The 26,093-nt window shown below is 41.8% G+C and overlaps 1 protein-coding gene and 1 long non-coding RNA gene across 3 annotated transcripts in view; one reads left to right on the top strand and one right to left on the bottom strand.

Moving 5' to 3' along the window:
- Positions 1-20,237, bottom strand: part of TNFRSF21 (TNF receptor superfamily member 21) — a 67,132-nt gene extending 46,895 nt beyond the window's left edge. Inside the window, exon 1 of one of the 2 annotated variants that reach the window (XM_079147147.1) lies at positions 19,714-20,237. In XM_079147147.1, the coding sequence (XP_079003273.1) occupies positions 19,714-19,809 (96 nt within the window). In that variant the 5' untranslated portion in view covers positions 19,810-20,237. The remainder of the gene's footprint in view (positions 1-19,713) is intronic. The other variant, XM_079147146.1, reaches the window with a different exon arrangement.
- Positions 9,306-17,439, top strand: LOC306665569. The gene is made up of 2 exons (XR_013765072.1): positions 9,306-16,856; positions 17,080-17,439. It is a non-coding gene; the product is annotated as an uncharacterized lncRNA (long non-coding RNA).
- Positions 20,238-26,093: the final 5,856 nt, after the last annotated feature.

The following is a 26,093-nucleotide window of genomic DNA, read 5'->3' as shown; positions in this document are numbered from 1 at the left end:
CCCTTTTCTGAGCACTGCAGATGCATTAGGTAGAGGAAACTGTCCTGTGGAGGCTGAGTTCATTTGGCAAGTATATCAAGAACAAGATTGGCTCCAATCTCCCCCAAACTGAAGTCAGGGTCCAATGGGTATCCAAGGGCTCTCTGCTCTATATTTCTATTAATTATGTAATATCTAAATGAAAAAGCAGTTTTAGATAGCCACAGCATCCTGGAAAGTTTGAAATATTTATAAATAACCCAAATGAAAGCAGGCAACAGAATCTGAGACCCGGCCTGTGAGTGATGGTCAGTGATGAACATCATCACTCTGATGTACATCATGACCTAAGTCAACCTCCCTTCCTCTGTGGAAGGCTGGGAAGTCAGCCAGCCACACACACGTGCGCACACACACGCACAGGAGGGTGGCTTTACAGATCAAGCACAGGTCACAAAAAATGGCACTGTATGTGTATATGGGCATAGGTTTCAGGGTAGACTTCTGATATGGTTTAGATATGAGGTATCCCTGCAAAAGTTCACGCGAAACAATGCAAGAAAGTTTGGAAGTGAAATGATCTAGTTATGAGAGTTTTAATCTAATCAGTACATTAATTCCAATAGATCCCAATAGAGATTCACTAGGTGGTAACCATAGGCAGGTAGGGTATGGCTGATAGAGGTGGGTCATTAGGGGGCCTGTCTTTGAGAGGTATATATTTAGTTCTTGGCAAGTGAAATGTTCTCTCTCTCTCTCTCTCTCTCTCTCTCCCTTTCCCTCCCTCCCTCCCTCTGCTTCCTGGTTCCAACTGGGGAGTTGTTTTCCTCTGCCACATACTTTGCCATCATGTTCTGCCTCACCTCAGGCCCTGAGGAATGGAGTCAGCAATCTATGGACTAAGACCTCTGAAATTGTGAGTCCCAAAATAAACTTTTCCTCTTTAAAATTGTTTTTATCAGGTCTTTTGGTCAGAGCAGCAAAAACACTCACTAAAACAATTTCCTATAGCTGTGTATATCTGCCCTGGAGAATGCTCTTTTAAATTTAAAATAGGGGATGACAGGTTCTGCATCAGACCCCTGACTACTGAGTTACCAGGTCTCTCTAGCAGTCACAAAATCTTCCTCCAAACCTCACTGCACCTACACTCTTTCCCAGTGGATTTATCAGTTCTTAAGACTCTGAAAATGGACCTGTAAGTTACCTCATACTACAGGCTGCACTTCCAGGCCCAAAAACCAGCTAACACACAACAGATGCTTTTATAGTCTTACCTGGGCTAAACAACAGAAGTGAGATTTGTGTGAAAACTAGACACTATGAGTTCATTGGACAAATATTTCTTGAAGACCCACTATGTATGTATGAAGCACCATGCCATGGGTTAAAAATAGAATTTTGAAAAAAAAAAAAAAAATAGAACTCTATTCCAGGTGAGACGTACGAAAGCAATAAAACCAGTAATTAGCCAGAACCAAGACTGCTGTAGAGAAGGAGAAGTAGAATTCTGTCAGAGGGCATTGACAGGCACTTCTTAGCTCAGAAAAGTTAGAGAAATGTTTTAAAGAAGCTTTCAAGAATGGAGAAGCAGAAATTAACTCCAGGGGTGAAGGCAAGGAGAAGTGGAGAGGATTAGGCAGAACAAACTCCAGAGCAAAAGTTTGAAGGATAAGGAAGCTCCGATCAGGAACTAAAAAGCTAAGGCTCTACCTTGAGATGCATCAGAGTGGCCACAGCTAAAGTTGGGGAGACTCCAAATTTTTATCTTAACTCAAAAGGCAATGACAAGTGATTTTAGGTTTATATGGGGGGGGGCATGTCATCACATTTGTGAATAAAAAGTATCTGGTTGCAAAGTGGAAGGTGAAGAGTGGAAGTGAATGAAAAAGTGCACTAGGAGGTGAGAGCCTAGGGGAAAGTCGCTGGTGACTGGGACTAGCATGGCAGCCATGGAAACAGAGAAGGTAACAGATTTGAGGGTTTGGTTGGCTGGATTTGCTTAATGGTTACTACGGAAGAAGAAAGAAGAAGAAAGAGATGGCTTTCAAACTAGACTCAAAAGAGACTATAGAGGACACAGCTCATAGGGCCGTCTCTTGGACCAAAGAGTGAGAAGTAGGTTCCAAGACCCCCACCTCTGCCTCAAACAGCAGCTCCATTTTACCCATGTGCTAATGAGCCTGTCTTCCAATTAAAGAATTCACTTGAAAGAGGGTTAATTCCTAAAATGAGTCTGAAAAGATCTCTTCTAATTCTAAAGTCAGGGGCTAAACCCACCTATGCTTCAAAACTGGGGGAACCATGTGGAGGAAGAGGTGGCAACCTCTCCTTTATCTTTACAGACAGATGGCACCTAAGAGAAGTTGTTATAGTGAGATCTTTTAGTCCACTGCAGACTCCTGATCTCCTCGTTTTTTCCCACTAGCCTGGTGGCAATCCCTTGGCTTCTAAGGATGGTCTCTGTATAATGTAAAACAAATTTAGATGATACCTAAAGCTGATACAAAGGAAAGCAGGAGGCACAGTCATTGAAATGTGGGAGAGTAGGAGCCAGAAAACCCAAGACTGGGTCCAACCTGATCAAGATCCTTAATTCTCCCATCGGTACAGATGGATAAACTAGATCAGAGGTTCTTCACCAAAGCCTCAGGTCTCAAATGCAGCACCAAAACTACCAGGGGAGCTTTGTTTAAAAACAACAACAACAAAAAACTTCATATACCTAGTCTCATACCCTGAGATCGTAATGGGACCAAGAATTTGTTTTGTTTTAGCTGTGGTTTGTTTCACTGTCCAACTATGTTTTGGACCCCCAAACTAAGCCAGGACCCCCTCTTGCTCTAATCTTCTCTGATTATAAGACATAATTTGGACACAGCCCAATCCCATCTCTGTCAGAGGGACTTCCTCCAGATCTTTTACCCAACCTGGCACTTTTAATTATCTTAACATTCTTTATTAGTATTTTATAACAAATATAAACATTCTTGCATTAATTCTAACAATTATCTCTCTGTTCAAATCCACTCACATCCCCGCAGAGGGGCCTACACTTAATTTTGATGCACATCTTCCAGACCTTTTTCTGAGTATCTGTACATAATACATATGGACATACTTAAAGTTAGCTGTTGCTGTTGCTTTAGGTTTTCTTTTGGTTTTGTATCTAAAAGGGACAGGCCCTATGTACTGTGTGGTGATTTGTTTTTGTTTAACTTCTAATACTGCATAAAATCTGCACATCCAAACTCTAGACTACTTCATTCTTTCTAAAGTCAGACCTCTTCATCTATAGTGGGTATGCAATAACTTAGAGATTTTTCCACCTGAGCCCATGGAGATCGCCTTCTTGTTAATGCATACATTTTCCTATCTTCTTTAAGTCCCTCCTTCCCTACCCCTAAACCACCCAGTTTCTCTTTTCTTTCCTTCCCATTCCAAATGGCAGATGCAACAATACTGCTCCATCTTTTGAGAATTGCTTTCTTCCAGATCAAAAGAAGTTTCAGTACAACCCATAACTTGAAACATCTCTCTCTATCCTCTCTTCTCTATTAGTAAGAATCTACCATATACGTATTTCCAGTCCATGGGTGGACTAAAGCTAGGATAGAAAGAATATCTGGGCAAAGATTTAGAAAAGATTTCTATTCTTGTCCAACCTCTGTCTTAAAATCAGCTGGATGTTGGTCTACTTATAAAATCAGCAGGTTTAGACTAGGTTGCATTCAACTCTAACCTTCTATGTTATGATTACTGATGTCAAGGTCCACCCACTTTGTGAAGCCTTTAGACACTCAAATTCCACACACCTCTAGACACCCAGATTCCAAGGAGATGAGCAAACTCTTCATCACATTTCCTGTTTCTGTTCATCATATTGGTGCCTAATTACATATTGTCTTTTAATGTTCGCTAATGGCCTCATAAGTGTATATACTTATCTTCCCACAATGATTATAAGCAGCTCAAGGCCAGGGACAACCATGTAAACTACATTTCCTCATTTGCTCAACAATCTCCGTAATGAAGATGGCAGAAATAATAAGCAAAGCATCCTCTGAGCTGGGGGCCAGCTAACTAAATCCAACAAGCCCATTGTTCTAACAGATGAGTTTAATGGAAGAGTTTAATGGAATTCGGATATTTGTGTAGGTATTGCCTGCGGCTACTTTCACACTGCAATGGAAGAGCTGGATAGCTGCAACAAAGGTCCACAAACTCAAAAGATTTAGCATCTGGCCCTTTAAAGGAAAAGTCTGGCAATACCTGCACTGTGCAGTCAAAAAAAAAAAAAAAAAATGTCAAAAATACAGAAATGACAAGTTCACAGGAACCCTCAGACCTCCTCTGAGAGCTTAACAATGAATGCTGCAGTTACACTCTTCCTTTCTGTACCACCCGTTCCAACTCACCCACCAAATCGGATCCTCATACCCAGCTTAAAATTCTCCATGGCTTCCCACATGACTTTAGATGGAATGCAAAATCATTAACAGAGACAGGACCCCTCTGGAATGCTATCCCTGCCTGCCCCTTCCCAGTGGAAAATAAGTTTCGCAACCTCTCCCAACCTCTTTTTTCCCTTTAAGACTACCATAATTTTCTACTTCCATGTTTTATGGGTTTAGTGTGTCTTTCCGTCTGGACCACAAGATGCATGAGGACAAGGATGAGGCCTATTTTACACACTGGTCCTATCCAAGCCTGGAGGACCTAATTCATTGTCTACCTGACCAGCGTTTGTTAACTAAATGAATAAATTTGCAGACCATGAATAACTAGAAACGGTAGATGAAAAGGTGGGGGATGGTTGCCAAAAATGAGCAAGTGTATAAACACAAGTGCGAGAAACCCCCACAACGTAGTCGTATAACATGAGAGTGTCGCCTAGAACCTATCGGTGTGAGGGCAAATAGTTCATTTCACCTCCAAAGACACTTTTAACAGAACCACTGCTGAGCTTACAAGAATTACCCTTTACATGGTATTTAAGATGGAAAGCTAATGTACTGAAGAGTTAAAACATTTCCCTCTCATTTTTTTAAAAGAAGATTACACTAACTTGATGCTTAAAATTATAAGCAGTGTAATAAGATTATTCTCAAAAGTTAGCTAAACGCCTCCCTAGTTTAAACTTTAGAACATTTATTTCAAAAACAACAACAGATGACAGAAGCAAATATCATATACTATCCCAAGCTATACATGATGTAGAAACACAATAAATACTGTATGATTAAAAGGTAAAAAGCAGAACAAAACAAATTCCAAAGCAGGGAAGAAGTCTCTGTAAATAACCAGCTGTAAAGGCTTCCAGGATCTCAGTGCTTACCCTGGTGACCCAAACCACGCCTGTGCTCTTTCACTTATACTCCAGGGCACAGGGATGGGCCTGACAGAACACAAGAAGCACCCGGATGCACAAACACACACCAGAATGTTGATGCCTACTTACTCTTTAACAATCCTTATTCTGTCATCTCATCTTTCAAACAAACAAAACTTCCTTGAAGCTATGATTACAACATATTTATGTGGTTCTTGCCCCTATCAAATAATAACAATATTTAATGGGAAATGTGCATATTCAAGGCAGTGACAAACTTTCACTATTCACGATAGATAAGCAAGGAGATCACTTGGGAGATTGCTGTGGAATATTTTTCAATGCTGCATAAAGTTAGTCTGTTTTAAGAGGAAATCTGGTGGCTGTGGAGATTATTAGGCAATCAAATTAATCCTGTGACAGCGACTATAAAGCACACTAACAGATGACCACAAGGCAAAAGTCAGGCAGAACTGGATACTTTTAAACTTTCTGACCACTTTATCAGAAGCATCATGTTAAATCGGTAATATCAAAACACAGAGTACTTGGAATTCTCCAGATTTGAAGGGAAAAAAGAATACACAGTAAGGAATGCTTCAAGGACAAAGCTCTCACAAATCTCAGGCAGAACAGTTCCCACTTATGTTATATAAACTTGGTCAGCTCTCACATTTCCTACTGTCCTCTTGGGTTAAAAAAAAAAAAAAGTCTTCCGTTGCCAGGGCAAAAGCAAGGACTGCTTTTAAAGCTGGTGAATATAGAGAATGCCATGGTTAGAATGTGCTGACTGTGGGACCAGAGGGAGGCAAGCTCCGGGGACACTGGGAAAGGAAAAACACAGGCAGGACTTCACCCCATGCTGCTTTCCCAGAATCTGCAATGCACAAGAGTTTGTGCACCCTGCGCTCAGTCACTGGACCACACACCCGCGCCTCCCTCCATCACCACAGCTATTTCTAAGACCTCCACCACACTGAGATGCCATGAGCAGGCTGCCCACTTACTTAGTCACTAAGTGGTAAGCGAGTTGGCATCACATACAAGACAGTTGGCACGGACAGGAGGATGCTGCTCCATACTCACCGGGGATTTACAGAAGAGCATAAACACCCAGGCAAAACCAACTTTTCCAGCCAGGGTAGCAACTCCAGCGTCAATGTTTAAGCAAAACCTATTTTAGCCTGGAGTGCACCAAGTAAGCCCAGCTCTACTAGGAACTGACTAGGTGTGATACTGTGATATAAAAACATATATTTGGTCCCTGTTTCCAGGCACCAAGCTCCTAAACCCTTGGAATATTCAAAGAGATGAAAGTGTTTTTGTATGCTAATGAGATGATTGGTGACTAGAGACCCCTAGGTAACTTCTGGATGGGGTGTGGTCACCAGAAAAACTATAATTATCGAGTTGGGACTTTCAGCTCCACCCTGCAACCTCTGTGGAGGAGGGAGAGTCTAAAGGTATTGTTGAACACTAATGGCTAATGATGCCATCAATCACACCTATATCCTGAAGCTTCCATAAACCCCCAAAAGAACAGAGTTCAGAGAGCTTCCAGATAGCTGAACACATGCCTGGAGGGTGGCACAACCAGAGAGGGCATGGGGCTCCAAGGTCCTTCCTACATGCTCTGCCCAATGCATCTCTTCCATCTGACAGTTCACCTGTATCATCTATAATATCCTTTATTAGTAAGCCAGTAAATGTAACTAAAGTGTTTCCCTGAGTTCTTGAGCTCACCCTAGCAAATTACCTGAATCCAAAGAGGGGGTCATAGGAACCCTGATTTATAGCTGATCCATCAGAGGCACAGATCATAACCTGGGACTTGCTGTTGGCATTGGAACTGGGGGCCAGTCATGTGGCCTCAACTAAGCCCTCAACCTATGGGATTTGATGCTGTCTCCAGGTAGACAGTGTCAGAATTGACACCAACTCCAGCTGGTGTGACTAGAGAATATGGTGTCTGGTGGGAGGTAGGAAAAAACACTCTAGCCTTTCTTCTATGCTTAATAATGAGTGACCCTGGCAAGTGGCTCAACTTCTATGTCTCCACTTCCTCATTAGTGAAATGGAAGTAAGAATAATACCTCCTCTTCAAAGACTGTTTTGAGAATCAGAATCATACATATTGGTCATTTTAATTATCACTCTCATCGAATTATCTTACTATATCTGAGCTTCCCTTAGAATTCGACAATCTTTTAACACATCCCAATTAAGATGCGAATATTCGATTCCTGAGAAATGTATAAAAAATTCCAGATTTTAAAAAGCTGCAATCCTGAAACACACCCTCCTGAACATGGAGCATACTACAGAACAAAACAATACAGGCTTCATGGCAACAATTTAAAAGAGAAACATAGGACAATTTTCAAAACATTTAAAATTAAATTGTGGTAAATAGCAAATGAGAAAGCACAAGAGAGAAGAAGGATTTACTATTAATAAGTACACTTCAGAAAACTGGAGTAGCAATTAAAGAGGCATTTCCCAGGGTGAGTTTCCCTGATCCAGTCCTCTAAGATGTTAATGATTTTATGGTTCGCAAAAAAAAAAAAATAAGTAAGCAAACTCTAGCATCTGCCTGTTTTTGTATAGCTCACAAGCTTAAGAATGGTTTTTATATTCTGAATAATTGGGGGGGAAAAAGAATAACATTCAGTGATGTATGAAATTCAAATTTCAAATGTCCACAAATAAAGATTTATTGGGACACAGCCATGTTCATTCTTTGAGATATTGCCTAGGGTTTCTTCTTCTTACACATAAAGGCAGAATTAATTGATAATTACTACATAGAACATATGCCCACCCCCAAATCAAAAATACATATTTTCTGACACTTTACAGATAATTTACCCATCCTGGTCTGAAGTTGAGGCAATGTTTATTTTATAACCTTCTCGTGGAAAGACACAACTAATATCAACCTATTGTTGGCTCCAGCAGGCCCTGCAGAAGAGCTGACCACAATGGGTAATTATAGGAGTGCAGCCCTTCTCAAATGTATTTGCCCACACAGTCCTTTACTCACAGAACTTGCATAAATAACCTGTAGAACACACTTAGGTAATTTTTCACCACAAATAGAACATTAAGGCCTAGAAAAGTTAACAAACCCAACCTTTAAAAGATAAAATTATAGAACCAACCTAGATGCCCTTCAACAGATGAATGGATAAAGAAAATGTGGCGCATATACACAATAGAATATTACTCAGCCTTAAAGAAGAATGAAATTATGGCATTTGCAGGTAAATGAATGGAGCTGGAGAATATCATACTAAGCGAAATAAGCCAATCCCAAAGAACCAAAGGCTGAATGTTTTCTCTGATATGTGGATGCTAATTTACAATAAGGGGGTGCTGAGGAAAATCAGAGGTACACTGGATTAGACAGGGTGAAGTGAATGGAGGGGAGGCGGTCTGAGGGTAGGAAGGATAGTAGAATCAATCAGACATTATTACCCTATGTGCATATATAATTACACAACCCGTGTAACTCTACATTATGTACAACCAGAAGAATAAGAAGTTATACTCCATTTATGTATGACGTGTCAAAATGCATTCTGCTGTCATGTATAACTAAGTAGAACAATTTTTTTTAAAATGATAAAATTATAAAATTCATCTGGGCATGGTGGCATATGCCTGTAATCCCAGCTGCTTGGGATGCTGAAGCAGGATAATCACGAGTTCAAAGCCAGCCTCAGCAATTTAGCAAGGTCCTAAGTAACTCAGCAAGACCCTGTCTTTAAATAAAATATAAAAGGGGCTAGGGATGTGGCTCAGTGGTTAAGCAGCCCTGGGTTCAATCCCCAGTACCAAAAAAAAAAAAATTATAAAATTCAAAGTATTGAAATAGTTTATCTCATCTGTTAAGGGATCAATTTTGACTAATAAAATGAACACCAACGACAAGAAAAATATTCAGACACCAAAAAGAGAAAATAGATATAACAATATAAACCTAAATGTTCATGTTTGATATAATACTAACTGTAAAAATACATTCCATACACAGTTAATAAAAGCTTATAATCAAAAAGGTATAAAGAATTAATGTAAATGAAACTAACATAACTTTAATCCACAGTTGAGACAGAGGACTACATGAGTAATTAATTATAATATAGATAAATCATAATATGGTAATCATAATATGCATAAATTTGTGACATCTCCAGCAACTACCAAAAGGCAATCTGCACAACCAAATACCTTAAATATCTATGTTAAAGGCACATAAATAAATTAAAATGATAAACTCCACTGCTGGCAGGTCATAGGGTAGAAAGCACATTTATGGCTGACTGGTGGCACTTTGTATTAATTGTCTTCCTGAAAACAATCTGGCAAAATGCAGCAAAAGTCATAAAACTGTTCATTCATTTCCTCTGATCCAGCAAGTCCACTTTGAGGAATACACCTCGGGGAAACAGCCCAAAAGGAAGAAGAGTAATTGGTTTGTCCAGAGACTGCTTGGTAGAAGAACAGCACCTGACAACAGCAGGAAGTCCCAACACACCAATCAGGGGGTGAGGCTCTTTTAAAACTGGCCGGTGTGAAGGCCTGAGCTGAAGTGAATCACAGGCACCTCAAACTTAATATGCACTCGGGTGTCGGGGTTCCCAATCTCATCCACTCCTATTCTAGTCTGTTCTTCCCACCATAGACACTCAACTTAGGAACCTGGGAGGAGGCCTTGATCATTGCTTTACTTCAAAACCACCTGGCCCCTTCTATCTCACCATAGGCAAACTCCAAACTCTCTACTCTATACCTCTAATCCACCAGCCCAAGACCATCATCTCTACCATAAACTACTATAAAAAATTCCAACCGGCCTCCTGCACCCACACTGCCTGCCCCTCTCTAATCCATTCTCCACAAAACTGCCAGAGTGACCTTAAAAAAAGGAGGGGGGCACTGAGGCTATAGCTCAGTGGCAAAGTGCTTGCCTGGTATGTACAAGGGCCCTGGGGCCCATCCCAGCCCTAAGGCCCATCCCCAGCACTGCAAAAATAAAACACACAAAGGAATCATTAAAATTTCTTTTTAATTCAAGCCATATTATTATCCTGCTTCTCACTGCACTCTGAATGACATCCTGATGGCTTCACATCTTCAGAGGTCTTGTATGATCTGGCATCTTCCTGCCTCTTTCACTTGAATCTAAGCCCCCATTCACTAAGCACACCAAACACAATGGCTTTCCTTCCCTTCCCTGAACATGGTGGCTCCTTCTTTTGTTTGGGCTGTTCCCTCCCCCTGGCACACTCTTCCTCCTGCTCTGTATTTGGTTCCTTCTTATTAAACATCACCCTTCTAGGAACTCCAAGAGGGGGAGACTGTGGGTAACCATTCACTATCATATACCCAGATTCTAGCCATGACTGACATTTAATAGATGCTACATAAATTTCATTAAATAAATGAAAAATATAAATATATCTCTGTAAGAGAACAGAAAATAGCTACACAAGGAAAATCAAACACCAGCAAGAACATACACACTGGTTTTAACCATACATAAATATTGTCAAGGAAGAGAACTAAATATGTCGGACACATAAAGACAATTCTGTATCCACTAGGTTCTCTGAGTTCGCCAACTTGCTTATGTTAAATGTTCTAAAATGTTCTTTCTTAATAACTCAGGTACTCTTGAGTTGCAGTTCAAAGTATTGAGGTGTAGCCCAACCTCCAACTACCCCTAAGTTGTCTAGAATGAACAAAGAGTTAATGTAAGGCAATATCTTTCTGGAAACCATCCAACAAACATTTATTGTTTAATTACTATGTGTCAGGACATTGAACCAGAAATACAAAGATGATTAGCACACTGTCCATTTTCTTAGAAACTGAGTGGAAGAACAACACTAGCCCCTGAACATGAGGACAGAAAGACACACACACACTTTGTCCATTCTGTAATTTTTCCTGGACCAGTATCATGGTTTGGATCTGGAAAGTTCCCCAAGGGCTCATGTGTTGAAGGCTTGGTCCCCAATGCAGCAATATTCAGAAGTGGAGCTTTTGGGCAATGATTAGATCAGAAGGGTTTTAATCACAGATTAATACATTGATGCGTTCGTAACTGATACCATTTTTGGAGGTAGTGAGAACTTCAGGAAGTGGGACCTAGTTAGAGGAAGTAGGTCACTGGGAGCATGCCCTGGAAAGGTTTATCTTGACCCTGACCTCTCTTTTTCTCTGCTTCCTGTCCACTATGTGCTGAGCAGCTTTACTCCACAACACCCTCTCCATCATGATGTTCTACCTCACTTCAGGCCCAAAGAATGGGGCCAAATTACTATGGACCAAAAGTTCTGAAACCATGACCCAAAATAAGACTTTCCTTCTTTAAATTGATTTTCTCCAGGCATTTTTGTCACAGTGACAGAAACCTCTCTCTCTCTCTCTCTCACACACACACACATACACACACACACACACACACACACACACACAAACAGGTAAACGATTTAAATCCAAGAGAAAAGAAGAGCCATGGACTTCTAGGCATAAAAAAAGGAGCTACGGTTGGATGATAACCAATTAAATTATTCTGGGAACCTGTCACCTTTTGCCTTCCCAACCCTCCTACCTCTCCTACTTTTCATTGGTAGAGCTGGCCATATCTAGAAGAAATGAGATAATGGTCTGTCATAAGGTTCTTCAGGAGATCAGAATTCCAACCACTTTTCCTGTACCAGCAATTAAACAACTTCCCCTCACCCTCTGTCTTTCCCTGGTGGACTCAATCCCTACAATATACAAAAGAGATATATATGAAGAGGATGCTACCAGTAAGTGTGATCAATCTCACACACCCAACACTGGTGGAACCATTCAAATCCCAGTGTTAAACCAGTTTCTAAGAGACCTGAAATGAAGAGAACAAAGGAAATATTAACAACAGACGGTCCAAGCCCATGCACTTACCCTATACAAATAATTAAGCTGACAGCAAGGAAAAAAAAAAAAAAAAAAAAAAAAAAAAAACTCCTAAAAGCCCTCAGGTTCTTAGCATAAGTGAGTTGAAACTACATTACTAAGCAGAACCCATGTCACACTGTTACTCACTAAGCAAATACTTTTCAAAGTGACCCAAGTTGCAGGGAGGCAAAGCATTCATTCCCTATTTATAACATTTCAATTTGCAGGAGTAGCTTTCCATCTTAACCATGGTACCACTGCCCATGAGAGTCACACCATAGGAAAATGCTTGCCAGTGGTTCCACACCCTCCCCTTTCAATCCACACACAAGTTACTCTTACTAGTAGTTTTGGCTACACTTCCAAACACCATCATGGAGCAGAGCTGCTCATCAGAGCATACTTAACTCTCTGGTAAGATCATTTCTGCGTAGAAAATGAACAGAAAACAAAATTCTGGTGAATTCAAGTGGTCTGGCCCCTACCTTCAACTTGGCAGAAAGAGCAGTGTGTATGAAGCCACACTGACCTAGATTTGAATCCTCTCTACAGTACTTGTCAAAAGCAGGAACATAAACCCTCTCAAACCTCATTCCCTTATCTGTAAAATGGGGTTAATGCTCCTACCTTGGGGACTTGTGTGATTTACTGAGATGGTTTGTGGAAGGTATTCAACATCAGTGATAAGCACTCAGTAAATGAAGGCTAGAGCCATCGATATCAATGATTAACATTAATAGGCATTTTCTTGTCCCTCCCCTTGAAGCCCTTATTGAATTCACAACTGCTTTTATTTGATTCCAGGACTCGTGGACCTGCTCCCCACCTCTCTTCTAAATCCATTAAGCTCATGCTCCTTCTCCCAAAAGAGACAGATGTGCAAATGGTGCCAAACAACAGAGCCACCAAGCAGTTCTGGCAGCAGGGGAAAAAATGGAAAATTATATAAATATTAGATAAAAAGACTTGGCTACGACTTAGCTAACTAAACCTCTCTCTCCTTTTTGTTTTTATTTCTTTGTTGTCATTTGTTTAGAACAGTCTTGGGTATAACTTTCTAATATTCTGAAGAGAAGATGAAACTGCATAGAGTAGTACCCCGATGACCCACCCAGGTGCTGCCTGGCCCCACACCTGCCTGAGTCCCCTCTGTGCATAGCTTTCCTTTCACTGCAAATATCTGTCCTCTCCATAGCCAGGACACTGATATGAAAACCCTCCTGGTGACCTCTAGTGCCCCTTAAGAATGGTGAGATCACTACTGCTTTGGATCAAATATCAGTGCTATCTGGATTTAAATATCAGTGAGCTCCCCTCTCCAAAACTGTTGGTCCTGCCCATACTCACTGACATCTGCCAGGTTCCTCCCAGGTTGTAGCATCTGCCTGGGCTCTGTTCCTCTCAACTTCAGGCTAGAAAAGGAAGGTGGTAGGAAAGCCAGGAGGCAACAGACAAGCCAATTTAAGATTCTTGTTGATTTTTTGGTATTTGACAAATATAAACACTGGAGAAAGGCCAGGATTCATTTATGATCACACCCTTTATTCCTAAAGAACCAAAGCTCTGCAGCTGCTACTACACCAGCCACAAAGTTCAGCTTCCTGCTAACACTAAAGGGGAATTCAATTTGGGGGGCCAAGCTGACTCCTATTATGGCTTTGGTTGTCATTCTGTTAAACAGACATCTAATGGTCCAGACTGAATCTGCTCCAGATGATCATTAGACACCTGCCCAAAGCTCTCAGATAATCTAGGCTCCTCTTTCCACAGAAGAGAAGCACCTGAGTTTGCCAAGAAGTTGCTGGTGACCTGGCATCACTGCAGTTTGCCAAGCCTGCTTGGGGGAAGAAGGCCAGAAGAATATTAGCGCTTACTGGAAAATAGGCATAGCTGTTTATGCAAGGAAAAGTCACTGGATTCATACCCACCCCTGAATAGTCTGATGATGCATCTGACCATTTCCCGTCACAAAAAGAAAAAAAAAATTAATAAACTTTACTTTAGCCAATTATTGTTTATATGTTTTATAAAGCTCTTGCTGAGCAAGCACAAAACTAATGGAGCCTCTTTACTTCTATCGTGGAGGATGGAGTCAAGTGCAAGGTTAAAGGGTCAGGGTTTCACGTTGTGACCTCCAGCACAGACTTACGCAGGCTACTAGCCAGGGCCAGCCCAGAAGCTCACAATCCCTTACAGCTACCCAGCAAAGAAACACCCAGAGAAAGAAACTGCAAATTATCCCAGAAAATATGGCATTCACTGTGCTTCCCATATCCAACTTGACAGACTTTGTCCAAATTTAGCTATATTAAAATATGTGATGTCAGCAGTTGGTAGAACTCTGCCTATTTGGTCTTAGTTTTTTGTTTTTTTGTTTTTTGTTTTTTTCTCTTTAATTAAGGAAATATACATGTCAGTATGAGGAGATTTGTTGATGTTGTTGTTGTTGTTGCTTTTTTGTTTTGTTGCCTAACCACTGAGCCACATCCCTGGCCCTGTTCTACATTTTTATTTTGAGACAGGGTCTCACTAAATTGCTTAGAGCCTCACTAAATTGCTGGTGATGGCGATTCTCCTGCCTCAGCCTCCTGAGCCACTGGGATTACAGGCATGCACCACCAAACCTAGCTTGTTTTTCTTCTTAATGAATTGGTTTGTTCATGTAGTTTATTTACACTGGAGATTGGTTTGCTTATTTTGGACTAGACTGAGGCATATTCAAACATATGCCTTTGGGAAGTTCAGATGAGAATGCTTGAACCCATTCTATACATTTTGACAACAGGCATGACTCGTGGAGAAAGTCAGGAATCCTTCATTTCAATACAAGTTCTGGGATGCCAATTCCTCCCAATTCCTGACTTCCTGTAAGTCACTTTCCCTACCGAGGAAAAGTGTTTTCCTCAAATTGGAAGTGCTGCCTTTCTCTGATTTTCAGACTAACAACAGAAGTTACTTCAGGTATTTCAAAGATATTATCATCAATCACATTTTTTATTACCCTGAATCTAAGACACTCATCCACCGGTTCCAGATAAGCAAGTGAGACCCAACAGCACTACTGATGACCACAGATCTTACAAATTGTACCTTCGTGGCAAGATGCAAATTCCAGTTCCTCTCTGGATTTCCACATCCTAGGTAGGTGCCTCACTCAGAGAGGATGCTCAATGTAGGCTTATTTGTTAACATGGAGCAGAAAAATCCCCTTCTTCAAACTATGTTCTTTTTCTCTCAACTAAGAAATATAGGGTGTCAGATCAGAGGTTTTGGGCTCCTTTCCAGTTATTAGACTCTAGGAGTGTAGTGTCAGGAGAAAATCTTTCGGAAACATAAGCTCTAATTTTAAGTTCTGCATGAATTTGCCACCATGTCTTGACATGATTTGGCATGTCAGCCCCCACCAGACCACTACACATCTGCATAGTCAAATAGCCAAAACAAAGAACCAATATGCTAGGACACCGATTCAAGAAGGTCAGAAGGTAGCAATAAGCTAGATGTCCAGTCTCAATAACAGTGACAAAAACAAATAGTGGGTGCTTTGTAACACACAGCTGGCCCGGATATATAGCAAACGGTCCTATTGGTAATCCAAAAGCCGTGAAAAATTATAGTTTCCAAAAGTTCAGCTCCAGTGTTCTCAGTTGTGGCTCTTTTCTCTCCTGACATTCCACTCATCTGTACCAGAAAGCTCCCTGAGGGCAAGAGGCATCTCTGGCTTGCACTGGGTAAGCTCTTCCAGCGCATTCTTTGAACTAACACAAACCAAAGGTCTCCTTTACCTTGTCTCCAGACTTTTGGTCTGGAACACATACCTTGTCTTCAGTTTGTGTTTTACTTTCATCAGAAGCAAAAAGGGAAGAGGCAAGAACACTTCCTTCCAAAGGCACTCATGTAATTCTCACTACATTCTACAGCCAGCCAGACTACCTCCTTAGTTTTCCCCCAGTGACCCTTCTCTGTTAATGCACTTTTTTATCAACTGGAAGTTGTTAAAAGGCAATGTGGCACAGGGCTGAGGGAGGAGGTTAATTAAGGAGTTCCAACCCAGTGCCATTACTTCAAAGCTATGTGGCCTAGGACGAACTAAAGAAGTTCTTGGAGACTGTTTTCTCACCAGTAAAATGAAGACAATATCACCTGCTTGACAGAGATGTTGGGAATAAGTGAGATACTGTATATAAAGCATCTATCTGGCACATAGCAACTGCTCTCTAGATATCCATGCATATATCCACATACATATAACACATACATATTTTAATTTTTTAAGTTTTTTTTAGTTGTAGATGGACACAATGCCTTTATTTTATTTATTTATTTTCATTTAGTGCTGAGGATCAAACCCAGTGCCTCACACAAGTTAGGCAAGCACTCTATCACTGAGCTACAACCCCAGTATATGTACGTATTTTTAAAAGCCTATAGTAGGCTACTAGGCACGGTGGCACATGCCTGTAATCCTAGCGACTCAGGAGTCTAAGACAGGAGGGTTGCAAGTTCAAGGTCAGCCTTCACAACTTAATGAAGCCCTAAGAAACGTAAGTGAGACCCTGTCTTCCGACAAAAAGGAAAAAAAAAAAAAAAAGTGTCACAAAGCCAGGTGTGGTAGCACATGCTGAGGCAGGAGGATCACAAGTTCAAGGCCAGATTTGGTAATTGAATGAAACCCTCATCAACTTAACAAGACCCTTTCTCAAAACTTAGAAAATAAAGTAAAAAAGACTGAGAAGGTAGCTCAGGGGCAAAGTGCCCCTGGGTTCATTCCCCCCCCCCCCACCAAAAGAAAAGAGAGAGAGAAAAAAAGGAAGTGTCATAAAAATAACGACGATAACAAAGACTGTCACACAAAAAGGGAGATTTTTGAAGGAAGAGGGGTAGTTAGAAGCCATATAAATGCTTAATCAAACCATCCCACATCCCCACTACGGGGTGTTCTGAGTACCTCACTATGTTTCCCTGAGGTACCTGGTGTCCGTCATTGTGATTCAATCGAGATTCCCAATGAATAAATAAATACTCTACAGAACAATGTAGTGAGATCATTGTTTCACACATTAACAAAGCTTGTCCTGGGCTGGGGTTGTGGCTCAGTGGTAGAGCACTTGCCTAGCATGTGTGAGGTACTGGGTTCAATTCTCAACACCCCAAGAGGTCTGTCAGCAGCTAAATATATATATATATTTAAATTAAAAACAAAAAACAAAGCTTGTCCTGAGGAGTGGGGCATGTAAAGTGGGTACAGAAAGGACAAAAGATTTCTTCCCCACCCTGGTTGAGGGCTATAACACAGTCCCTGGTGATCCTTGGCACACCCTCTCAGTCCAACTATGTATCTGGGGAGATATATAGAAAATTATCTTATGGAGTAGATCCTATAAGGAGTATTATAATCAAATGTCTTGGAGGCATCCAATAAAGATGTGGTGGTTTAGCTTAGTACATCTAAGGCCATGAAGGAGGAAACGCAATAATCATCCCCCAAGATGATAGGCATCAAAATCCTGCCATTCTATGAATTTAAGCAAAGCCTTTTTATTATAGTTAGCAGCAGTAGAAGGAATTCTGGATTAGCTATCACTCTGAGATTGCCTCTAAACCCCATTATAAATTTCACCCATATTCTCTAGTCTTAAGTTACAAATTCAGTGCACAAATTTTGAGTAAGCAAAGGAGCTAGACCCTTTCTTGGTTAGTTAAAACCTACTCTTTGATTACATTGAAACCCTTCTTTAAGTACCTATCTCATGATAAAAGGTAAAATAAATGAATATTACATAACACCTTACAATTCACTCAGTGAGTGGACTCTGAGGAGTATTATAATCAGATGTATCAGAGGCACTCAGCAAACATGTGATGGGTTAGAGTAGTGGGTCTAAGGCCTTAAAGAGGAAAATTCTTTAACAAACCTAACCACCCGTGTTAGGGTGGGTGTTTCCATGGACTTCAGTATGTTTCTACAACGATTTTCAATCCATATTCAGCACCCAAGAACTTCCTTTCCTGCTAACCATACTTGTTTCAAGGATACAAACCTGGGTTTTACCATTATTATAAATGGGCAGAAAAGAGACTCTGTAGGGAGACTTGGACTTGCCTCATTATAAATGCTAACAGCAACAAACTTTTCTTTAGTCTCTCTCTTCCCCTTAAAATACACACACACAAGGAACCAGAGTGTCTGTAGGATGAATTCCCAGGCCATGGCAACAGCAGTGCCCTGGGATCTAAGCAGGTTTTGGCTGGCCAGTCAGCAAGCTCTTTCGAAGGAGACAGCAAGCCTGCCTTTCCCTTCCACAATTCTGCCATGAAAATAGCCTGTTTGTTGTTTGTTTCTTTATTTGTTTGTTTTCATTTTTGTTTGGTTTTTAGTTAACAACCTCCATCCTCCCTGCAGGGATGAAAGATAGGCATGGGAAGCTTATATTGATTGGCTTGAAGGTCTGATTTCATCCATTTCTTCCCTCTAATTCACCCCTTCACCCAATATGAGAAACAAGGGGAAGGGACTTAGGGGAAGTTGTAAGTTTTGGGTCAAGGATGTTTTCAGGTTTTGGTCAGACAGGTGATGGAAGACTACGCATAGGGCACGCCCCAGGTGTGGATGCAATTTGGGTGCTGAAGGAGCCTGCATCATCCTGCAGGGTCACCTGCCTAACCACAGGTAAATGAAAAATAGTAAAGACTGGAGGAAATAATCTTCCTTTATGTAGATCTCTTTCCCCTCCCCCAGCCCCACCGGGCGCCAGCAGGCTGACTGGCTTCAAGCCGGTGTGCTTTGAAGGCGCCTGAGAATGGATCTAAGGATTTTTTTTTTTTTTTTTTTTCCGTTCAGAAACAGACCCACCCGAGCCAAGTGGGAGGAGAGATGAAAGATGTTAGATGGATGAAGAAAGGGGCGGCCTGTGCCCTGCTCCGGAATGCACCGAGCGGAAGCACCGAGCGGTCTCCAGTATCCGAGGCGCACCGGTACCGCTCTCCCACTGCGGTAGCATCCCGACATGACACTGCAGCTGCAACAAAGCGGCGAGCCATCGGCGCCCTGTACTGCAGCTCCCACCCCTCACCATGGAGAAGGGGCAGCGGTCGATGGGCTGTGGGGATGTCGGAGTGAGGGTAGATGTACAAGGTGAGAGGTAGGCCGAGTAGGGAAAAAAGCCCTGAAATGCGCAGGAAGCCGGGCGGCCACCTCTATCGCCTCCTCCAGCGCAACCAGACTGCAAGGAAAACAATTCGCCTACATTCCCAAGTCTTAGCTGAGCCCTGAGCCCAAATGACCTACTAGGAGCCCTCCGCTGTGTTGGCTTCCCTCGCAACCCTGCCAATCCAGCTGGCTCGACCCCGCACCTCCTGCATTAGCGGTCAGGGGACCCGCCCCGTTCCCGGAGAGCAGCTCCTTGTGCTCCGCGCAGCCGCCACCCACGGTACCCCGGAGCGCTCACCAGGAGAAGGGAGCCCGCGATCATCGTGGCTCCAATTCCGCCGGCGATGCGGCTGCAGGAGGCGAGGGCGGTGCTGCTGCTCGCGGAGGTCCCCATGGCTGAGCCGGGGGCTCGCAGGGACTCCCGGGGCTCGTGGCCCTACAGCAGCTGGAATCGGCGGCTGCTACTGCCCAGCGCCGCATCCACCGCCGCCTCCCGGGCCGGGAGCCCATCTACCTCCAACACCCCATGTGCACTGCGGCAGCCAGGCGGCCGGGCAGGGGAGGGAGGCGGCAAAGGAGCTCTGGAGGCGCTCAGCACCTGCCGAGCGGCGCGGCCGCCCGGGCTGGGAGAAACAGCCGCGGCTGCAGCCCGCGCCCCCCGGCGCTCTCCTCCGACAGCGGCTGCGGAGAACCAGGGAGGAGGGTTAGCCGCGAGAGAGCAAAGGGACAACTTCCCATAGCGAAGCTTCCAGCCACTACCAACCACCCTCCTCCGCTGCCCAGACCCGCCGGCGAGGGACTGAGTCGGGTGGCGGTTAAGCACGGGGACACACGTGGTGGCGCCGAAGGGGCGGGGGACCGGCCCTTTGTGATGTCACCCGGGAGGAGGTCGGGCTCTTTGTGCGGTCGGCAAGGGAAAGGCGTTCCAGGTACAGCGGGGAGGGAGAGGGCGCCCCTTGGCGTTCGCTGAAGAAATCGCATTTGCTTGTGGAGCCAGGGGAAGCATTGCGAAGTCATGCATACCTCTGATTTAACTTCTTTCTAAGATAATGTTAACTAAATTATTTCTACAGCCGAGACCTAGCTATTGTTTCTGACACAATTATGAAAAACAATCAACGACCACACAATAGTTAGATCCACTAAGTGTCAAAGAGACTTGTGTGTTGGTTCTCAAACTGCTGTGCTTTGGAACCTGGTGGAGGGTTTAAAACATTTATGTGTTGATTCCTGGGCAATCAATATCACCAGAGATTCTGACTTAAATTGGAACAGGATGTGGCCTGGCCTGGGCATTTGGGTTTTTTTTTTTTTTTTTTTTTTTTTTTTTTTTTTTTTTTTTTTTTTTTTTAAGTTTCCCAAGTGATTTAAAAGTCAGGTAAAATTTGAGGCCTTCTGGGCTAAGGAATGCAGTTAAGGAAATCCATACCAAGAATTCCAGACCCCGAGTACTAGTATTGGATCTTTGGATGGTCCACAGCATCAGACTCATTGAAATCTGTGGACAGATACGTTTTCCTAAAGGATTCAGATTTTGAATCAGATAAATTATGGATCATTTGAATCTTGCATAATTTGAATCTAGATGGGGTATAAAGTTTTATTACTCTGAATTTTTAAAAAATATCAATGACTTTCATTTCACTTTGTAAAAATGGTTCAACCATTGATTAACTCAACATAGTCACTTAGACATGTATTTTCTGGGAAAAGATAAAAAATTCAATGATACATAAGGAAGTTTTCTTTCTAAAGATTAAGGAAAGAGAAGATGCCGTGTTGATAAATTGTAATTATAATTAAGATCAAAAGATTTAAAGCAAGAACTAAGTGGGTAAGATCAATTTTATCTTTACCATAAAATCACTCTACCTCCAATCTCCATCTTTGGACTTTTTCAACTTCTGCCAATGTTGTACAATTCTCCTAGATTTTTTAATCTCAAACACAATGCTAATACTTTACTTTCCTTAGTACGTTTCTAATCAGTGTACTTTTCTATCCTTTCATATTTTTTTTCTACTTAAAGACTTGAGACAATGTAACTAGACACTGGGGAAAGCACCAGTATTACCATCTTGCCTCATACTTTTTTCTCTATCCTGAACACTTTGGGAAGTTCTGGTAAAATTTCAAGTTTTAGAAATATAAGTATGGTTTTCTCCCCTTATCCTTATTCTCAGTTGGTGCCTGAATCTATGGATAGCCCCCAACCCTTTACATACTATGTTTTTTTTTTCCCTATACATATACACATACCTATAATAAAGCTTATTTTATAATTAGGCATAGAATGAAATTAACAATGCTAATTACTAATAAAATAGAATAATTACAAGATTCTCAATAAAAGTTATATGAATGTTGTCTCCCTTTCAAAATCTGTTATCGTACTGTACACTTTTTTTCTGGTGATGATGTGAGATGACCCAGTGTCCACCTGATGAGATGAATGACATGCATATGACATAGTGTTAGGCTACTATTGATTTTCTGGGATATACAGTCAGAAAGGGGATCACTGAGCCTTCAAGTCGTGACATCGGTGGTTGACTGTAGGTAACTGAAACTGCAAAAGGAGAAACTGTGGATAAAGGAGGAATAATGTACCCACTTTTCATAATAAAAATAACATTTGTTCCCATTCTAAGAAGTGATTGCTATATGGCCAAATTTCTGAGCTGAGCTATGAAGGAATGGTAGAAATTTGACAGGAATAAGTGTGAACACACAAAAGGTGTAAGAGTCATCTGAAGCCAAGCTCAGAGGGAAGAAGAACATGAAACATTTCTAAGCAACAACAAGATCATTTCATTTCAACACGTTGTAGGTAGGTATCTATGTGTCCATTATGTGCCGGGCACCATTGGTTGCTGCAGATATAATGAAACCCCATCTTGCCTTTGAAGATCTCTCAGTCTCCTCTCAGAAGAAGAGTATCACTGATTAAAATAGTACAGCTATAATACAGGTATGGGTAGTAACAATTGCTATTGTCCCCCATGATAAGTACATACCTATTTTCAGTTGATCATGTGGCTGCCCAGAATACAAGAATACATTTCCAAGCCTCCACTGCTGCTAATTATTATGTGACTAAAGTTTTAGCCAGGCAGAATTATCATGTGAACCTCAGGGAAGCCTCCTCATTGTCTCAGACTTAGTTATCCATCACTCATCTTACACAATGTGACACTAAGAACTGCTAATTCTAACTCATTCAATTCTAATTTACTTCTAGCTCTATCAATTGTGTCCCCTGCCCTCCTGTACGCTGTATAGCTCTTCTGCTGTAGTCTAGGCCTCTTGCCTTGATTACCCAAACCCCATGATTGGTCTCTCTGCTTCTGCTAAGAAAAATGAACATTTTAGAACCCAAATCTGATCATATTCTTCCCTTACCAAAAGCCCAGCAAAAATTCCTCATTAATTTTAATATGAAGTTCAAAGTCCTAGTAAAGTCACTTTTTTTTTTTTTTTTTTTTTTTTTTTTAAGACAGGGTCTCACCTTTGCTGTGGTTATCCTTGAAACTTGTGATCTTGAGTTGCTGGGATTACAGGAATGCGCCACGGTGTCCTGTTCAAAGTCCATGTCTTAATCATCTTTATTTCTCCATAGTCAAGATATGAGATAGTTTTCCTAGCTCAGTAAATATTTGTTGAGTGAAACAAACTTGGAAAGTTTGGCAAGCAGTCAAATACGTAACACATCTGTTGTGTCTTTTCATTGTCCAAGCCTGAATTCAAATATCCTGGGTTGTGTTATACAAACAGCGACAGGTTTAATCTTGTGTATTACTAAAGTGCTGGGTCCAGGACTTGGTTTAAACAATTTGTCCAGGGCTCTTTTTCCTTAAAAGAACTCATATAAGAACCCGCTGTTCTTTGGCCTAAGAAGGAATATCGGCCATTCAGCAACAGATTGCAAGATTAAGTGCATGAACATGAGTTTGATCCAGTCTCCATGGTGACATACTACAAAGACAGCACCCTTGGATAAGATCGAATGGGGATAGAATTGCAAAGTGGGCATTGTTCCAGAAGCTTCCTTCCTTCTTGGATGATAAAGAAGGGATGATGATTTGAACAATAAGATGGCCAATTCCTATCAGAAGATATGACACATCTGTCTAACTCCCAAGAACAGTGATGTAATTAAATTATTTCCTTCTCTGAGGAAAGAACATGTAAAAAGTATAGCATTGTGGAAAAAAGGAGCTTGCCTGTAATTGCCCATCACCCATGTGCTTAGGAACCCACCCCTGTAATTTTTCTTTCTGTCATAAGCTTTTCCCACTCATAGTCTGAAATAATTTCTTAGTTAATAGGAGAATTCATGAGGAAAAATAGATCCCATTCATAACCCTCCCTGTTCTTGATAAAAGATAGACTATTTAATAATTTAAACAAAAGTTAATAGGGCTGGGCATGGTGGTAGCACATGCCTGTAATCCCAGCAGCTCAGGAGGCTGAGGCAGGAGGATCGTGAGTTCAAAGCCAACCTCAGCAAAAAGTGAGGCACTAAGCAACTCAGTGAGACCCTGTCTCCAAATAAAATACAAAAGAGGGCTAGAGATATAGCTCAGTGGTTGAGTGCCCATGAGTTCAATCCCTGGTGCCTGCACATACACACACACACACACACACACACAATTGAAAAGTTTTGGGAAGCCTACAGATGTGGGTTCAAATCTCCATTTTACTACATTAACTGGGTAGGTCTGAGCAAGTGCCTTAACCTTAATGATTTTCTTCACTTGTAAGGCAGTCAAAAAGAAAAACTATCTCATAATGGCTATGTGAGGATCAAATAAGAAAAAATTTGTAAAATTCTCCTCAAATGACTTATTCCTTAGTATGTACTCAAAAAAATCAACTTCCCCTCTGGAATTCCTTTTGGGGAGGATAATCTTTTATAAACTCTTCTTACTAAAGAATAAACATTCACTGGAAAGCTTTAAATATCTTCAGATAAATTCGAATTTAGGGAAAAAACACTTAGATGAGCTGCAAGGTGGTGTTGTGAAAGTGGAATGGTCGGGAATCCTGGTTTCTGAACTTGGCTCTAGCATTAACAGCTGTGTGACTTTGGACAGGCCCCTGCACTTCTCTGCATCTGTTTGATATTTTAAGCCTCCACATGGACAAAATGATAAGCATGGACTAAGTTTATCTTTTCTTATTCTTTCTGCCGTGGAAGAGTTAGGATACTAATAGGCTCATGTGGGATCTTTTCACCTGATTTCGAGCAGTGTAGGAGGTTTGAAGTAGGATGGGAAAGAAGATTGTCGAAGGCATTGCTTGCAGAGGGGGATGCCAAGCTATCACTGGAAACTGTGGAAGGACCGTGGAATTGCTTGTCTAGTTTGAAACTTACCAAATCAACTGAATTCTCCACTTTTCTCACTTGTTTTCTCTGACTGATCTACTCAGTCATCAGTTACTGAGGATTTGCTTTGGCCCAGTGTTAAGAGGTGGGATTGCAAACAGAACATCAGGCAAGGTGAAGCTTACAAAAACTTACATCACAATCACATACACGAGCCCATCGCAGTGACACATGCCTGTAATCCCAGTGGCTGGGGAGGCTGACAAGAATATCAAAAGTTTGAGGACTGCCTCAGCAATTTAGTGAGGCCCTGGGCAACTTAGTGAGACTTTGTTACAAAATAAAAAATAAAAAGGGCTGGGAATGTGGCTTGGTAGTCAAGTGCCCCTGCAATGCCTGGGAAGGAAGGAAGGAAGGAAGGAAGGAAGGAAGGAAGGAAGGAAGGAAGGAAGGAAGGAAGGAAGGAAGGAAGGGAGGGAGGGAGGGAGGGAGGGAGGGAGGGAGGGAGGGAGGGAGGGAGGGAGGGAGGGAGGGAGGGAGGGAGGGAGGGAGGGAGGGAAAGAGAGAGGGAAGGAAGAAAGAGAGAAAGAAAGAAAGAGAGAACGAAAGAAAGAAAGAAAGAAAGAAAGAAAGAAAGAAAGAAAGAAAGAAAGAAAGAAAGAAAGAAAGAAAGAAAGAAAGAAAGAAAGAAAGAAAGAAAGAAAGAAAAGAAAATCAGATATATGGAAGCATACGCAAATGGTCATTTAGTATGAAGATGTGTGACTCAAGCTGTACAGGTACAGAACAGAAAACGACTGCTGAGTTTGGAGAATTTGGAGAAGGGTAAATGGGTCATTCCTTGAATATGGAGAAGATGTAAATTAGAAAAAACTGGCTGGGTTTCTGAACCAAGCAAGTAAAACGAACAAGGCACAGGAAATAGGACGATGTGACACTGTCCTTTGAAACTCTTACGTTTTTCTCTTTCTGACCAAAAGCTGTGTACTTTTCTCCCTCCTTTGGTCTGACCTGGATGTCCATCATGACTTCTGGTTTATCTACCTCTCCCTGCTCTGTTGTCCCCAATCCCTTTGTCACATCACTTGCCCCAGAGCCATCCCACAAGTTTCCCCCCTGGCCTACCAGGGTTTGAGCTGTTTGGCAGAGCCTGGCCAGAAGGTTTCAGATCTTCCCCTGTGAATATCCATCAATGGTAAAGACTCCAACAAAGCTGTGTGCCACCCACCTCAGGTGGTCCTCACCTCCTGATGACAGGCATAATTTATTATTTGACTTCTCAAGACACCCACCCAGATGGCTGCACCAGCCTTTTCCTGCTTTCAACTCCTCCGTCTCCACCTTGGTCC

The sequence above is a fragment of the Sciurus vulgaris genome (assembly GCF_902686455.1).
Source record: "Sciurus vulgaris genome assembly, chromosome: 7".
Lineage (NCBI taxonomy): Eukaryota > Metazoa > Chordata > Mammalia > Rodentia > Sciuridae > Sciurus > Sciurus vulgaris.
This window is presented reverse-complemented; position numbering and strand designations above follow the sequence as displayed.